Source organism: Pocillopora verrucosa, chromosome 1, assembly GCF_036669915.1.
Source record: "Pocillopora verrucosa isolate sample1 chromosome 1, ASM3666991v2, whole genome shotgun sequence".
Classification (NCBI taxonomy): Eukaryota; Metazoa; Cnidaria; class Anthozoa; order Scleractinia; family Pocilloporidae; genus Pocillopora; species Pocillopora verrucosa.
In genome coordinates this window covers 29508754-29526396 of record NC_089312.1, presented here as the reverse complement: position 1 = coordinate 29526396, position 17643 = coordinate 29508754, and the positions used below count along the sequence as shown (strand labels likewise).

Genomic DNA, 17643 nt, shown 5'->3' with positions numbered 1-17643 from the left:
AGTTTAGGATGACATTTGTACACAATACAGTTAATTCTTTAAGGGATGAGCACAGCTGCTGAATCAAAAGAAGCACAGGAACAAGGGAGGGAGTGAGCAGATTAACACTGCACTAAGTAAACTAAAGCCATGTATGAGATTACAAAAACATTCTTACACAAAAAAATGTGAAGATAGATTTCAATCATTTGTCACAAATGTCGGAAAAAGAAGAAAATTAAGTCCCCTTGAGAATTCAAAGGAAAGACCTTTCCAATATCACAATCAGTTGCTCTGCTGTGAGATACAAAAAAGCCCATTTGAGAGCTTAGCCATGTCTTGGGTTCATATGTGACAATCATATTGCTCCCTAATAGGATCGGCAACATCAAAGGCATCTTCATTTGATGACAAGCTTAAAATGCAAGCACCATTTCATCTATTCATACAACTGTACAAGAGAACTTTAACATTCTTTTTCACCCCACCATTATACTTTTATTTCATTCATACCAGCACATTTATAAATACTACTTGTGATGAGCGCTAGCACCACATGAACTAATAAATACCTGAAATAATATTTACAACCCATCTGCCCTCTATTAAAACTTAACCAATGCTCATTCTATTTAACTTCCTATGGAAAGAGGGAGGGGCTCAAAGTATACCTCTAAACTAAATGTGTTGTAAATAAAAGAGCCAAGAGGTTTAGCACTAATGAAATAAATATTTTGAAACAGGATAGCTATAATGTACTGATGCCTAACATGAGTGCTTTATTGACCAGGCCTATAAAACTTTGCCTATCAATTAAATTAGATCTGGAGCACTGTGCTTTAACAACAACTGTGAGATACTGGCCAACAACACTTCTTCCCAAGAAGTTCACTGCATTGTAAAAGTTATGATTATTACTGCAGCTAGTTCTAATTCCTTTTCATCTACTGTAACCTCCAATTCAAAAAGAAAAACATCTGCTCTCCAATGTTCTGAGACTTCTTATGATGAATAAACAGAACTTGATTTTATGGTCAGTGGCACAAGTATAATATTTACCATTAACATCAAGATTATTTACTATTTATGTGGGGAAATAATCCCAGCCTTGAGTGATATTGAAGTCTTAAGACATCAAAGCATGTTAGCTACCTGGCACTTCTATTTAACATCTGACAGTTGCATCAACTTCTTTAAATATCAACCTCTTACAAAGTAAGGATTACATAAATTAAATCATGTCACTCATAGGAATAAACAAATTTCCCCTTTTGCATGACCAAATAATTAAATATTGTTTTGTTTTGTTTTTTTCAATTTTCCCTTATCAACATGAACTCTGATAATTCATGCAACAGGTGACTTATATATTTAAAATATACATTTTAAAATTATGATGCACATAAGCAGTCACAGCAACCACTAAAATTACATTATTTTGCTTATAAAAGTACATTTCAATTTATAAAATTTATATTTATGAGAAGGTACTCACAGCAAAAATTAGTAAACCCTGCATATTAAAACTTCAACATGTTTAGTCACTCTTATATGATAACAGCAGATGAATGTCTATTGTTATTGAAAAATAATCTCAAGTCATCCACTTAATTCTTCTGCAAATTGGCTCGTAAAACAAGTAAATTTTTTTTAATAAGAAGTTTCTTATATATAGATTTTGTAACAAAAAGAAAAAAACAGCAATAAAAATGAACAATGTTTCCACCTTTCTGAGGTTATTTTCAAGTTCTAGTGAAATATACCAAAAAAATTAGAGCATATAATAATAATGGTTCACAAACAGATGAAAATGTAGCAAGTATTAAAAATGTGTTCATAATTATAACTACAAACAATTATAAAAACAATATTTTTTTCCAATAGAACTTGAGAATGACCTCATTGATGTTGAAAATTAACCTCATTCATTTTTAACACTTGAACTTGTTTTGCATGAAATTTTTTTTGCAATGTTCATGTAAAACCCACCTAACCTTCACACAACAGAAATTTCCATATTAACATACAGGGCAAAACAACACATAAAGCACTGATGAAATGCTTACACCTTACATATAATTAGAAGGTAAAATTGTTTCCATAAGCAAATAAAATTTGCTGATATGTAAATGGCATCCCATCTCTGATAATGTTATGCATTGTTAATACTCAACTACACAACATCATGATGTGTTATGATGTTATTGTCATATCATTATCAATTATATCTTATCATAACAACTGGATCTAATTTTGACTGATCTAAAAACTGCCTGCAAATGTTGGAATCCAGGAGTCTACACCACTTCAGAACACTGTGCTCCCTCACATAATTGTTACGATATGGGAGGATACCTATCTGATGAGCCTTGAGCCCAAGGTTTCTGATTCCATGCTGTTGATCCATAAGATGAACTCATACTTGACAAAGACTTGGAGCTAGGGCCAAGACTTGGAATTAAGGGTCGGCTTGCAACATCAACACCATCATGTAAATGTTTGTAATGAAAACTACTTCCTCTAGGACGGAATTCAGAGGTGAAGTTCTGCAAGAAAAAAAGGCTGAAAGTGAAACTTCAGCAAAACATGTAAAGGTGGATGTTTTAACTTAAAATTCTGGGTGTTTCTACATGTAAATGTAAGGAATTTAGAGATGAAGAGAATTCTCTAGGTATTGGCTCAGCCAGTACCTGGGTTCTCTAGCTACATTTCTATAGCCTGAGCTACTACCAATTTGTGCATGGAGAGTCTTGTCCTGCTGTTTTACACTATAATTCTCAATATTCTCGATGAACCCTATTAAAACTAGTAAGACAGTTCAGCAGCGATAATCATGGTACATTTCTATATCATTTGCAAATAACCTTCTTTTGTATGTTAGCTTCCTAGTGACAATTTCAAGCTATAGAGTGTACATAAAATTAAAACAAACCCTAATTAATTTAATTTTTAAAACTTAATTTTAAAAATTTTTCTAACACTGAAGTTGTTCTCTCAACCCTTGATCATTTACCCAGAATTGTATCATTTGAATTTGATCCAACTCTTTATGCTAATTTTTATCTGTAAAGTCAATAATAAGCACTCAACAGAGAAAGTTAGCTCACCCAAGGTTTCAACTACAGTGTGAAAGTGAAATAAACCAATATTATTTCAACTTATACTTTACACTTACTGCATTAGCATACAAAACTTAAGACTATAGATATCAACTGACCCCAGAGTCATCATTCACTGCAAAAACTGGTGCAATATAGTCATCCTGGCTGCACTGGTTATTTTCTGTGTCAAATATTGCTGCCATTGCCCATATTGGTAGGAGCCACCTGATAATCTGGAAAATTTTAATAGATTTTATTCCCATGTGTAAAATTTCCATACAGGTTTTCCCTACAACCACCACATCTGATTGTTAAAATTCTACATTAGATATTTATAATGCTTTTGACACATTGTTACAAGTCATGCCATTTCCACCAAAGAAATGTGGGGGAATATGCCTTCTTCTTCTAAATTATAGTAAATAAGCCCAGGTAATTGGTCTTTCCTCGGCTATTTTGAGGGGGTAATTACAAACTAAGTGAGAAAAGGAAAAGTGGGGGTGGGTTGCATATAACAGCAACACCAGCAAATTCCCTTTGCTGATTAAAATATTATTTTCGTTTTTAATTTCAGTAAATATGCCATGCTAAGGGGCTCATCTAGCAGACAACTGGAAGATGTTCAGTCCCCATTTCAGAGAGCTGCTCCTTTTCTACAGTTACAGTGTATGGTCCATGCAAAATTTTGGTGCATTCTAAACTGAACTACTTACGACATACAAGTAACACTTGTCTAAATTCTGATTATAAATTCAGCAGCAATGCATCTATCTTGGTTTGCTCTTTGCTTGTTGACATTTGCACCAAACAGCATCACATTTATGCAGACCAATCTTCTTAACCACATGTTTAGTGCCACTTCTCCTTAAGTTGTTCCACCTAATGAACTCTAATGGCCTAAAACTCTAATAAGCAAAACAACTGCAACTAAATGTCCCAGTGTTTGTCTTCACAAACATGCAATTTTTGAACTTACATTAACAGTGATGTACACTGCTGTGTAGCCTGCTTTGCTTGACAGCTGAAAGAAACAATTTTGAACATTAAACGTGTTTGTCTCACCTGAACAGCTCATTATCAAAAGTAATAGAAAGGTTACATTTAGCTCAATAGCTACCCACACAGGTATCCAAACTGGCCACTTTCCCAGCAAATTTAGTCCCTGGTTTTTTTTTTTCTAGGCACAGCATGGTGCAAAGTTTACTTGTAACATTTCCTTATCAGTTTGATTAAATAAGACAAAATACTGAGTTTTTTTTCCTTTTTTAGCATTAAACAGAATCTTCTTACCAATACTCCTTGACAGTTATTCTTTGGTCCAGCTGCAATTGAACAAAATACTTTTGGGAAGAGTTTTAATTAAAAATACAGTGTACATCCACCAAATGAATTTTAAAAATTAGGTATGCTCACTCACAGAAGCTGTATACATCTAAAGTTGTATATCTAGCTAGGTGCGTGCTGTCCCAAAACTTATGGTGGTTACAATAAATGAATGATTAATAGCCAGGTAGGCAGTATTTTCAAGCTGTACCATAAGGAGAGAGAATGTTCCAAGTACTTACTGATTCTCATGACCAGGTCATGAACAAGGCTGACCAATGCTGATAATTCAAAAATGAAGATTATCCTTTAACAGGATAAAAAATAGAAAACCAAATCAATAATTCAAAGTGTTACACATGAAAATGAAACAACATTAATCTCATCACAATCTTGAGGTCATGGGACTAATTCCTTATTAAAAATTCATCACAAAATAAAGTCTGCTGTAGGTGGCCTGCACCTGCATCTCACTAAGCAATGTTTTCTCATCTGTTTACCATCTAATATTTGTGGCACTAGGTTCCCCCAGGGAAATAATCATCAAGAAAATAAAGCAAAACTTTGTTCATGGTATAACTTAGAGATACATTTCTACCTTTATCTCCATAATTTGTTTATCTGATAAACTATCTACCATTTTACATCAAATCTGATATCAGCTGGCTCTTTCATTACCAACATTTATTAAATAAATATTAATCAATTTTTTCAAACACTCACCCCCATAAATCTCTTTTTTGGGCAGTCCTGTTATCCTCTAACATACGAACATTATTGAGCTCCCTGTGAATCAAATAGTAAAGCTTTAGTCTCCAATTGCTCAACCTTTCCAATGCATGATTCCAAAAAAATGTCCATATTCCCAGTACAGAAGAATATGGAAAACTTCAGAAGGTTTAAAAGGGGGCTATAGGCCCCCCAAGAAAAGGAAGGGCAGGAGGGAAAATTAGTTGACTGATGGGGTGTCATGGGTACTTTTACCCATTAACAACTATTCACAATGGGAAGGTGAATAGTGATGTAAATTTACTGTGCCATGAAGTGGCATGGTAAATGACCACCAATTTCACCAACACGGAGGTGAATAATTGTTTTTATTGATGTATACCTCACAGATACCAAAAAATTCATTTTTTTCTTTCAATATAACAAAAAATGGTTGGGAATTAAACTCTTGATGTACAATTTAGTCTCATTAGCTGCTCGGAAGTGAATAGTATTTGCTATTCTCTTTGGAACTACCTTGTAATGAAAATTCCTGACATCAGGAAAACTTGGGCAACTAAAATTTCTGCACTTGACAAGAGCAGCCATTCAGGTTCTGCAATAAAATATTAAAATCATTACTGAAATCAATGCAGAAAAAGCTACATCCCCTGGAACTTGAAGCATTTAACTAACCTTTCACCTAGACATCAATGGCACATCAGAACTTAATTCATATAAAGCAGCATCATATTAAGCAGTTTCCCCATAATCACTGTCATTTTCACCTCTAATATCAGCCATCACCTCTTAAGCAGTTGTGGTCACCTTTGAGTGAGTGCCAAAGGCCTTTTTGTATCACATCTCCTATCTGTATTGAACAGTCCCTTAAAGCACAACCACTCTTACTAGTAAAACTAAGAATAATCTTTCAAGTACAATTTAATTCTTGTTTCTCTCCCAAAATCAAAGTTGCCAGTATTATTGAGCAAGAGTTCATACATTAAGTGGTCAATTACAGCAGAAAATGGCGCTTTTTTATTGTTTTTTGTGTTACCCCTCTTCTGTGGAACCTATATTGAGTAATCAACTGGTAGTTAGCTGTCACACTGCCATTCCCAATGGGTCACCACTTAATACAGGTTTGACTGTCGTGATGATTGTGTCAAAGCACCATTAAGCAGGAATTTCCCAAAAAAATATCCATACCCATGCAGCCTATGAAGGGTCACTGGAAATTCCACTGGAAATTGTTCCAACCCCAAATGTTTCAATTTTTCAAATGTTACAATTCTCAAAAGAAAATGATGAGCCAAAGCAAGAAGATCCAGAATGCTGGGTAAGGGGAATAAACCAAAGCCTTCTACAGCAGGGGAATGGATATCTCAGGAACAACACTCTCCTAATGATTATACCTGTACACTCTCTGTATTCATTTTTCATTGTTGCCAGTCCAACAATAGCAAAGATAGCCAGGGTAATAAATACAGCTGCCACCAGCTTGTTAGAGTACCTGAAATAAAAAAAAGTGATAAGTCTGTCAACAAAACAACATATCTAGCAAAATTCATGTGAAGTTAAAACTCTATCTTTGATTGCATTAAGTAAGCTATTTTACCTACATATGATGTAACCCTTGACACCTACTCAACACTTCCTTTTGGGAAGAGAAGAGGAGGGCAGAGCCATGGAGAACTACCAGTGTAGTTTATAAGACACAAAGGAAAGTAAAGGGCCATGAGTAGAATTTTTAATTATGGCAGGAAGCAGGAGAGCAATTTAAAACAGAAAACCTTGATTCATTTTGACTTTGCAACCTTTATTTTGCAATGAAGGCTAAGATACCAATTGAAAGTAAAGGGTAAAGGCAGTAAACAGTGTTCTCAACAGGCCACAGCCTTGCAGGATTCCTGTAAGGAAAACCAAGATGGTGTATTAAAAGCCAAGAGAATCGACCCATTAAGGCCCAGGGACAAGCTCATTATCAAACTGACTTTAGAACATCTATAGTTAAGTAGTTTTAACAACCTAGTCAACCTAACACCCCAGTATTTTGCTTGTTTGAATGAAATGAATGCAAGCTCAGTTTATTCATACCATGTGGTTTCATCCTTCGAAACAACCTTAAAAACTGTCCGAGAAATAGGCTACAAAAAGAGAAGTTGGACACCCTGATAGGGATTTCAGCTGAAGGATCACCATTGGAAGAGTTCCCTTTTGAACATGCTTAAATGAAATAGAAGGTAGAGAAATCATGAATAATTTTTTCCACACCAGTCGAGGACCATGAGGAACTTTTTCTCCTAATGTTCATACAGGCCCCCTATTTATCAGCAGAGGGGGGCATGGGACTTGCCAAGGCAAAATTCTGGTGAGAATACTGAGTAAGGGACAAAAGAGTAACAAACAAGAATTTGGATTCTCACTCCCCACTTCCCCTTCCCACCCCCCCATTCTCTCTCAAAGCCCTCACTTGTGCTTTGAAAATTAAAGATCAGGAGGTGGGTAAGCAGAGAGATCCAAATTCATTGCAGTGACAAAGTCACTTCAAGTGAGTTAATTTGAGGAGATATGTCATGTACCACTTACCCTTAGAAAAATCCTAAAATATATTAAGTAGATGAGAAAATACCTTTTAAATCTATCCTCAACTCTCATCATCCTAGCTGCTAGATGGCAATGAAAATTTGTGACTACAAGAAGCTGATGGAGGAAAAAAAAGAATATCAAATGTTTAATAACTGCACTATGACAGGCATTGTATGATTAGAATTTGTAAGTCCTAAACTACAAGTAGTCCCTCCTTTTCAGCAAAGTCCATTTCACAAGTCAAAAAAGTATATAGTGACAAAAAAATTTAATATATGTAGGCACATATAGCACAGGTTAAGGTGCACAAAAAGCTTCACCCAGAGTCCCACCCTGCAAGCTGTTCGCATTTTTTGTCTTTTCTTTTTTTTTTGGACTTTGCTGGAAAGGAGGGACTGCTTGTAGTCTAAGTTTGCAAATCCATGTGCACATACATTAGCAATAACACATGTACATCATTCATATTTTAGCAAACACCTCACCTGACAAGCAACTTTGATGAACTGTGTTAGAAAGTATACAGCAGTAACAGCCAAGTAAAACCAGTTAAAGCCACTAAAACAGAGATATAACATGTTCTATTAGACAGAACATTTATACCAGCTAATCAGACATATTATAGTCTCTGATTTACAGCTAGAGAATACATACTGTGTAGCATGTTACAAATACGATCAGTAAAAGATCACAAATCATGTCAAAATTTGGTTTGGCCATTCTTTTGTTATTTTATCAATTAATCACTTTCAACCTGGAATCAACCATTCTTACCAAAGAAAGCATTCCACAATCCCACTGTAAAATACAATATACTGATTTGGCAAGGAATGGCGATGAGAGTGGAGCTTATGAAGCTATATTATAAAAAAAAAATTGATGAAATTATAATTAAATAATTCATCATTTCTTTTATTAAAGTTATCACTAGTAATTAATTCAACAACAAATAAATTAGCTTGGGTTTAGATTCCCTAAGGTATGCTTAAAGTATACCAAGAAAATATAATGTTAATATCCAGAAATTAGTGGGAAGAGAAAATTGTGTCCAGGCAAGCAGATGTTATAGAAAAGAGCACCATTAAAAAGTGCTAAAAATGACTGCAGAATGTTAGGCTCGTCTACCTGGATGTGAGGTAAAACTACATCAGAAAGGACTTTCCAGTTGCAACTAACAATTAAGAGCTGCTTCCTACCTTTCACCTTATCACATTTTCAATACCAACTGCCAAAAATATTTACACTGACAAAATATAAAGTATAAATAAAAACCTATCCATTAAAATTACCCTCACAACACAGACAATGCAGGTGATGATGGCCAGTATTGTTAAACTGGTGTCCCTAAAAGTACGAAATGGGTAAATGTGTCAGTTTGAGGTCTCCACATTTTACTATAAAAATATACATGGAATACAAAATTATTCAGGACCAGTACCTTACACATGAAGTAGTACTGAACGTCTTGAAACATCCAGTGTAAGCCAGGGAATGTATCACAGATTCATTTCTACTTGACATGATTGGAATATTTCAACACTGCCTTCCTGTAAGTAATAGAAATTTATCTATATATATGATGGTAATTGAGCTGAGACCAGTGCAATTTTGGCTAAAATCATCTGCTTTGTGTAGGTAATCACATGATTTCAAGTGCAATTTGGAATAAATAAGCACAAGTGCTTGTTTATTCCAAATTGCATGAGAAAAATCACGTGATTACTTGTTAATAATATACATGGAAAAATATGAGATGGCTGATCATAATTAAGCATAAGCAAAGCACACACATCAAGTGCAAAAATTATTTATTCAAACCATGCATTCGGTCAAAACAACCACATACCATCAAAACAATAATATGCAATGATATCTTCACATCTTTAAGGCGCAAAAGAGTTCAAAGTCTGGCTTAACAGTTCAAGGAATCGTTTAGTCTGTGTCTGAATCACTTTTGATAAAATAGAATCATCGTTTCTGAGGTTTAACCATGTTTGCTTTTAATTTCAGCATTGGATCACTCAAGCATAGTGTTAAGCTGGGTCGGCTTGTAATTTTTCGATTTCCTTGGCAATTCCCTTCTCTAAACACCACTTTTTCCAAATCAACAACCAAAAAGCAGTGCTTTTTACAGTGTTTTCATTGTTTAAGCTGCTTTTCAGCTGTGGTGGTGAAAGAAAACCTACTTAAAACACTGGCCATCGTTTCGCTCGCAAATTTTCTAATTTTCAAATTTTGTTATGACATCCAAGGCTCGCATTTGATTGGCTATCTGTGAGTTTCTTTGATTATTGACCAATCAGAATGTCTGATTTGTTACTTTCTTTGCACTGAATTAACCCTCTTCTGCACTGTATTAACCCTCTTCTGCACTGAATTAACTCTCTCTCGCACTGAATTAACCCTCTTCTGTACTGAATTAACTCTCTTCTGCACTGAATTACCTGAAAACTGCATTTATCTTAACCAATCAAAACTGAGTAATTTTTCCATGTGTATTATTAATTTCAAAATTGAATGAACACGTAGTATCAGTTTGCTTTTAAATCACAAGTATAATATCAGACCACAATTGCATGACACAAAGTTCAACTACCACAAAATTAATACATCCATTTTGAAAATACAAAATTTAATCACCCAATTTATTGTTACCCTTTGACCCTAACATCAGTATGCATATTCTCCACACCACTCTTTATGCATTTCCTAATTTCCTGACAAGAAGAATTTGCTTGCTTATCCAAAGGTTCCTTCCCTAGTGACCATTTCCTTTATTCTCATTACCTTAATGTGTGATTCAGAAGAGATATTGTAGGGAGAAATTAGATGCATTTTAAGGGTTAATCTAGTATTGAGCCACTTTGTGAAAAAAAAAATAACAGCAGAACTGGAAAAAGAAAAAAGAAGTTTTCGGGACAAAAGTTGAAAAAATTTGCCACACAAATTAATGATTCAATTGAGTGCCTTCCTCTTAAGAAGCAACCCCTCTCTAAAAAGCACCATTCTCACATTTTTTCGGTCATTAAGCACCCTTATTCTAACAAGCACCCCTACTGAGTAAGCATCCTCATTCCAATAGGCACCCCTATAACAATAAGTACCCTGTACCTAATAAGTGCCTGATTTAGAATAAGCCCCCTCCCTTGAGGTACCTAACATAAATAAGAACCCTGGGCACAAAATCAAATCTTTTGAGTATCTGTCTCTCCATCACCTCACATGAAAGAAAACAAAAACAAAAACAAAAAATTCCCATAAAGCTAGTTAATCAATCAATATTAATTAATTTACCAATAAAGCAAAAAATAGTGCAATTCATTCATAAATTTCACTGCTGAGAGCCGATCAGATTGTAAGGATCACCAGTGATTCCAAAATGGATGTAATAAAAAACCACATTGTTCAGACTTATCAACCTTAGGTCATTTTGTCCAGGTCAACAGTACCCATGTGCATTGTTGCAAATGATATAATAAAATGCAAATTAAATGTAGTATAAATCTACTTCAAGACTAAGTTGACTCAGGCGTGGTGAGAATTCACCCTCCTCAAGCCCTGAACAATTCTCTGACAATAATAATCCTCTTGATTTTAAGTCAATAAATTTTATGCCCAATGAGGGGACCAACTTGTAATGACACTAGAGAAAACCTCAAAACAGGCAACTACAAGTTTTCACTTGAGCCAAAGAATTAAACGTTTTCATTTTCTGAGTGCAAAGCAGAGCAGATCAAAGTCGAATAAGGCCCGATTTGTCTTTTATTAGTTGCTTTTTATAATCCATACGAAATTAATTCAGCTTCAGAGCTTTACACATCTTTCTTTTTACGTGAAACAACATCCTCGGGTCAAATACATTCAGGAGCATTGTATAATCAGTCAAAGCTTTCAAATGTAACTTTGTCGAGGAGTCAAATCAGGTCAAATGATATTCACAATTCTGTCCTCAATGTTCTCATGCGCGACGTGATTAGAAATAATAATGAGGATTAACTGTTGAAGAAAACTATTTTCCTTCGACATCCCTGAAAATATTAAGCACCTACATTTGAAATACCTTATTTGTGATACATAGTAGCAGTCACAGAGGCCAAAATCTTTCATAAAAACACCAGGAAACAGCTCGACGTGTGAGTTTGATGCCGCGCGATTTCAAGCCCCCGCAGACAAACCCACAGAAACGACTACACAGACAACAACAAACAGATCCTTACCAGGGTAGGGAGAGGTGAATAAGCTGTTTACATTTTCATGGAATCCTTTCAAGAAAAAATTCACTTACCTGACAAAGTTTTATTTCAAAAGTGAAAAAATACTCTAGCAAGTATTTCCTTTGGTGCTCTAAATCATTCCAGGAACTATTGTTCTTGACATCTCGGCTTTCCCTAGGGGAGGCTACTTGGTACTACTCTTTATTTACAAGCAAAATGTGCCAGGTCACTAAGGGACATTTTCAAAAAATATTAATGGTACTGGCGTGAGCGTGAGGAGGAAATTTATTATTATTATTATTCTTCGAATATGACACGACGAAACGATATATTCCATCTAGATTTTAACCAAGACCAAGGTGAATTTTTACTATCTGAATTTCTCAGTGATTTCTGTCTTGAGAACGACGGATTCACGAAATATCCGCTAATCTTCACCACCGATGCTGTCTTGCGAAAATGCTTCGTAAGAAATCTCCTACTTACGTGCTCTTAAAATGGTTGGCAGAACCTTTCCTCGTGGAATAGGCTCTTGTGGTGATTTTCGAAAGTGGATAAAATAGGCTTTTGATGGAATGATAATGTTGACGAAACGAGTGAGTAAATTTGAAAATATGAGACACTGACTGTTATTATTGTTTACACCGATTTAGGTTGTTTTAGCTGTACCATGGATGGAGGGCTTAGAATTTATAATGTGGAGCCTCTGTCAGAAAAGGCTCGTATTGGTGAGTCAATCTATAACGTGGTAATTCTCATAACATCTATGTTTTTATTTCCACGTGTAAAATCATGTGTGATGGTGGTGATTTACTTAATATGTGAGAGGCTCGTGTGAAATAATGTCTGACGAAATCATCGAAGTGAAAAGAAAATACTATCTATGGCTCAAATATGTTACTGGCTGTATCTATAGAACAGAGATAAACTTGTAGCATATACGAATTTCTTTAGGGGCAAGTGCTGGTGTCATGTAAGGAAATAGAAATGAGTGAAAAAAAACACTGCCTTGTGATTTAAGTTAGCTAATTTGCGCACTTGTAGACATGTTTGTAAATAGTTTTTCGTTAAATTATCATTATTGTTGTGTTTGCAGATTTGAATGAGCCAGTCCAGATATCCCAGGCTCACATGTTACATAGATGTAACTTATTAGCCATTGTAGGAACAGGACCAGGAGCAAGATTTTTTAATGACAAAGGTATCATACGTACATGTAATATCGAATCAGACAGTAGCTGTTAGTGAGAGGGTTTCTTTTGAGATGCAAATTGTAAAGTGCAATGTCACCCTTGTTAGTGTTACATCCCACATTTTGTGAAGTTAAGCCTTCTGTGAGAGGAGTCTTGTAAGTGCCACAGTGCAATGGCAAAACTGTAAGGTAGTTATGACTGCAAGTCATGTCCCTCAATTTAAAAACGTCAAATTTAAAAAAAAATTTTAGACGCTGCATTTTGCTTTAGCACCAGCTTGCTTCATATATCCCATTAGACTCACTGAAAAAAAAACATTTCCAAAACAGATTTTTGTGCTGTATTGAAAATACAAGTTTGATAACACTAAAATATACATATGACAAGCAACCTCGAAAAGTAAATTTTCTGTTTCATTAATATTTAGTGTACATTTGGGATGACCTGTTAAAAAAGCTTGTGATGGAGCTCTCATTTGGTTGTCCAGTTGTAAGCATCAGGTTAAGAAGAGACAAGTAAGTTTTTGTGTTAACGTAGTGCATTACATAGAGTAGGAGGGTCTAAGGACAAAGATGGAGGAGATAGGGGAGGGATGAAAATGTCTGGCAACGCATGTGTACATGTAGAAAGTATTATCATTTACAGGGATTATCATCCTTACTATATTGATTGTGCTTTCTTAAGACAAGTGATCTGCCCTCTATAGATGTTAATTTTGTGGTGGTACAATTTATACCTTTCAGGCTTTTTGTAGTGCTGAAGACAAGGATTCAAGTATTTTCATTTCCTAAAGATCCAAATTTGCTGTTTTACTTTGACACAAAAGAAAATCCCAAAGGTACACTTTTTGTTATAATCACAAGAGACAGTTGCTCTTCAACAGTTTATTGCAAGCTTTTGGATAGCTATTTGAAATTGGGCTGTATTTGGCTGTATTTAATTTTGTTTTATGACTTTATCTCTCACACATTCCTAGGTCTCTGTGAAGTTTGTCCAAGTATTGACAGGCCCCTGTTGGTTTTTCCATCACGCAAATGTGGGAGTATACAACTTGTGGTATGATAAAAACTAGTTTTGCTTATCCTTAACTTGGTATAGCCATTTAAATATGTATACACCTGATTTTCAAAATGATGACTGGTTAATTTAGAAAGTTTGAGTTAATTCTACAGTCATGTGGGACACTGCCTGACTAGCCCAATAGTAGAGGGGTATTACTACAGGCTTTTTCATTTCTAATCATGTTATGGAAGGCTATCCATGACAATTATCTGTTTCAATTGTATTTTTAACATTTTTTTACGGTCCATTTCATGGTCACAGTCACCTTTTCCACCACCAGAAGTCACCTGTGAAAAGTTTATTGAAATTCTTGATGTTACATAAATTACTGTAGTTTCACACTGCACTAACATAATGTAACACTTTAAGCATGAATTAAATCTATGAGAATCCAATGTAAAGTACATGCTAATTGATCTGCTGAAACTAATACCCCATTCACACTAACAAACATGTGTAGTAAGACCAGATTTAACTTAATAAAAACCAGAAAGAGAGAACTGATAAACTGAACTTCCATAGGTTTTAAGTATTCTCTAACATGTATGTTCAATTTGCTAAATTTGAAGTAGACAAACATCAGTGTAAACAGCTTATAGGAAGAAACCAATTTAAAACCATGTGTAACAAAACAGCTTTAAAACATGTTTAACCTTTGGTGTAAATGGAGTCTAACTTAGACAAACTTAATTTTTCATAATTGAATAAAGCTACCAAACCCAAGTGAGTTTGTCCATTTACTTCCATCTATTATCTGTATTGAGTCTAAATTATAACTGAGTTTGCTCAAATTGTCAACTAATTTAGGTAAGTTACCACAATCACTTTTTTTTTTCATTCAAAAATTTACGTAGCTCAAGCTACTCCATGTTCTTTTTTTTGCTTCACAGGACCTGACCAATAGACAACCAGATACTTCAACAGCACCATTTACAATTAATGCCCATCAAGGTGAACTTGCATGTCTAGCTGTCAACCAACAAGGTACTCAAGTAGCCACAGCTTCAGTTAAGGTGTGTGACAATCTTTCCAGTCTCTCATTGTAGATTTGAAGATGTACTTGAAAGAAAACAAAGTAAAACTTCCTTATTAAAAATCTTCTTTAGTTGTAGCTTGCCATCACAAGAAATATGATTGATATGCAATTTAAATAGATCTGAAAATGAAAGTGGTACCTTTAAGCAGAAACTGGTGTGTAAAAGGGTTAGGGTTTTGAAGTCAAGGTCGAACATACCCACAAAATATTTTGGTCAAATAAGCAGACTAAATTGCATCCAATGCTAAAATCAAAAATTGTGTAAACCTATTAGTTAATTTTTTTTTCTTTTTTTTCTTTTTCCTCTTTTTGCAGGGCACACTTATCCGTGTGTTTGACTCACAAACCAAAAACTTACTGGTGGAATTACGACGAGGGGCAGATCCTGCCACTCTGTATTGGTTAGTGATTTCTTAAATGTGGTCTGTTATACAGTCATGTATTTTATCTTGAACATAAAATATTAAAAGAAAGCTGTGTTCTCTTGGCAGCATTAATTTCAGCCACGATTCTGCATATCTGTGTGTCTCCAGTGATAAAGGAACAGTTCATATCTTTGCTCTGAAGAACACTTCTTTGAACAAGAGATCAAGGTAATGGATATTGCCATAACCCTTTTCTCTACTAGTTACGGTCTGTTTTTCATGTTTTCATCAAATTATCGCATCAAGAACAAACTCAGAAGCATTACGTTCAGGGATTTTTTTTCAAAGCAGTTTTAAGCACGAAACTTAAAGACGCGCACACAGCCAATCAAGAATAAGGAGTCATACCTTCTTGAAAACCAGATGTCTTGAATTTGTTTTAAAAAAAGCCTCCCTCTTTCTCAGCTATAACGGTAGTGTAATAGGACAGCGGTAGTTCGCAAATATATCCGGGAACTTAAAGTGTGTTGCGAGAGCGGGAAAGTAAGGAGTGATGTACTTCGTGTGCTTGGAATAAATTGTATGTTTTTGAGCTTTTAAGGCGTGCCTTTTTGGCTTCACTACGTTACAATAACTCAGTTAATTGTTCCCCATTTTTGATATGTGCACTCAGACACCATAGTTTGAAAGACATAAATTACATAAGTCATTTTGGATCAATGTTGGTGTCTGAGTAACTGCGCACCTACCCCTCCCTAACCCGAAAATAGTTTTGACCGACAACAAGTTAGGGTTAATGGGGAAGGGGTTGGTGAGTAGTTTTTCAGATACTGACATTGATCTGTGATCGTTTAGTTTTACTCAGTTTTCTGAATGGTCTGTTTCTTCGTCGATGTTGTGTTTTTTTCAGCCTCGCAAAGATGGGTTTCCTGGGGCAGTACGTGGAATCTCAGTGGGGTTTGGCAAACTTTACTGTGCCTGCTGAACAGCCATGTATCTGTGCCTTTGGGTCTGGCAGTTCTGTTGTTGGTGCGTATTGATAATCTCATTTAGGACTAAGATCCAGAATTTTAACGGCCTTATAGCCCCTTTTTTTCAGTAGCAAAAGGCACGCTACATAGATTGTGTCTTACACGCTAATTTAACAAGTTAACTCTAAGAATAATTGTAGTTTTGAGATTCAACATCATCAAAAGAGTTTCGTCGTACACTTCCCGTGAGCCTGAAAGATGGAGCGGGAAGTGGCGACTGCCGTAACTTTCCAATGGATCACTAAATGATGTATGCGTTTTTCTTTTTTTTCTTTTGAACCAGTCAAAACTTTAGTTAGGTTAACAAAGTATTTTGTAAAACTTTTAGGTTATGGCAACTACACGAACAACGACTAGCAATCATTATAATTTTTTTTCTACGATGTAGCTGTATGCGTAGATGGTACTTTTCACAAGTACGTGTTTACCCCAGACGGTAACTGTAACCGAGAGGCATATGACGTGTTTCTGGAGTTAGGCGATGACAACGAATTCTGAAATTCTGAGTGAACAATCTGGACGAGGGATCTGCTTCACAGACAACGATACAAACATCGTGTAAGGGCAAAGAAAGAGGAGCAGCTTTCATGACAAGGATAAGAAATTTCAGCCTGAAACGCTTAAGAACTTTGGACGTAACTTTGTTGTGGAGAACTTACAGAGCACAGTGCTTAGCGGGATCTGGAACTCGTGCAGAAGTTCTTCGGTGGCACCCTTGCCTCTCTCAGTGTAGTAACGATAGCTAATGGTTATGACAATATGAAAGGATTTGGTCTGAATTTAAGATATTTTGTATATTATGTAAGAGATATCAAAGCTCAACGTGAATGTAGAAATATCTCTACCTGCTGTACATAGACTGAATTAAAAGGGGTTGTGTATAAATCACGCGCTTTCCATTTTTAGAAACTTTGCATGATTGTACCCTGCAACATTTGTCATGTATTGAATAAGATAATTATTCATGAACAAATGATACAAGGTATTTCAATCCATAGGTAGTTTCCTTTCTATCCTTTCCTTTCCTTTCTTGCATGATTGTACC

General features: G+C 35.3%; 2 protein-coding genes across 3 annotated transcripts; one reads left to right on the top strand and one right to left on the bottom strand.

Annotated features, from left to right (window-relative positions):
* Positions 1-19: 19 nt before the first annotated feature.
* LOC131786156 (uncharacterized) lies at positions 20-11890 on the bottom strand. Its single transcript, XM_059103167.2, has 14 exons — positions 11758-11890; positions 9136-9244; positions 8987-9041; positions 8472-8554; positions 8183-8255; positions 7744-7814; positions 6527-6624; positions 5649-5727; positions 5127-5189; positions 4646-4710; positions 4371-4402; positions 4057-4101; positions 3197-3313; positions 20-2525 (listed from the first exon to the last, which is right to left on the bottom strand). Exons 2-14 carry the CDS (start codon positions 9216-9218, stop codon positions 2316-2318), a joined length of 1074 nt encoding a protein of 357 aa, XP_058959150.2. The 5' UTR covers positions 9219-9244; positions 11758-11890; the 3' UTR covers positions 20-2315.
* A 265-nt stretch (positions 11891-12155) lies between these two features.
* Positions 12156-17483, top strand: LOC131786114 (WD repeat domain phosphoinositide-interacting protein 4-like). Of its 2 annotated transcripts, XM_059103106.2 has the most exons (11): positions 12156-12270; positions 12565-12639; positions 13008-13112; positions 13532-13619; positions 13848-13942; positions 14081-14160; positions 15057-15179; positions 15518-15603; positions 15694-15795; positions 16478-16596; positions 16987-17483. In XM_059103106.2, exons 1-11 carry the CDS (start codon positions 12222-12224, stop codon positions 17094-17096), a joined length of 1032 nt encoding a protein of 343 aa, XP_058959089.1. In that variant the 5' UTR covers positions 12156-12221; the 3' UTR covers positions 17097-17483. The 2 variants fall into 2 exon arrangements, with proteins under 2 accessions (XP_058959089.1, XP_066023876.1); XM_066167779.1 differs by lacking the exons at positions 12156-12270; positions 12565-12639 and adding an exon at positions 12749-12884.
* Positions 17484-17643: the final 160 nt, after the last annotated feature.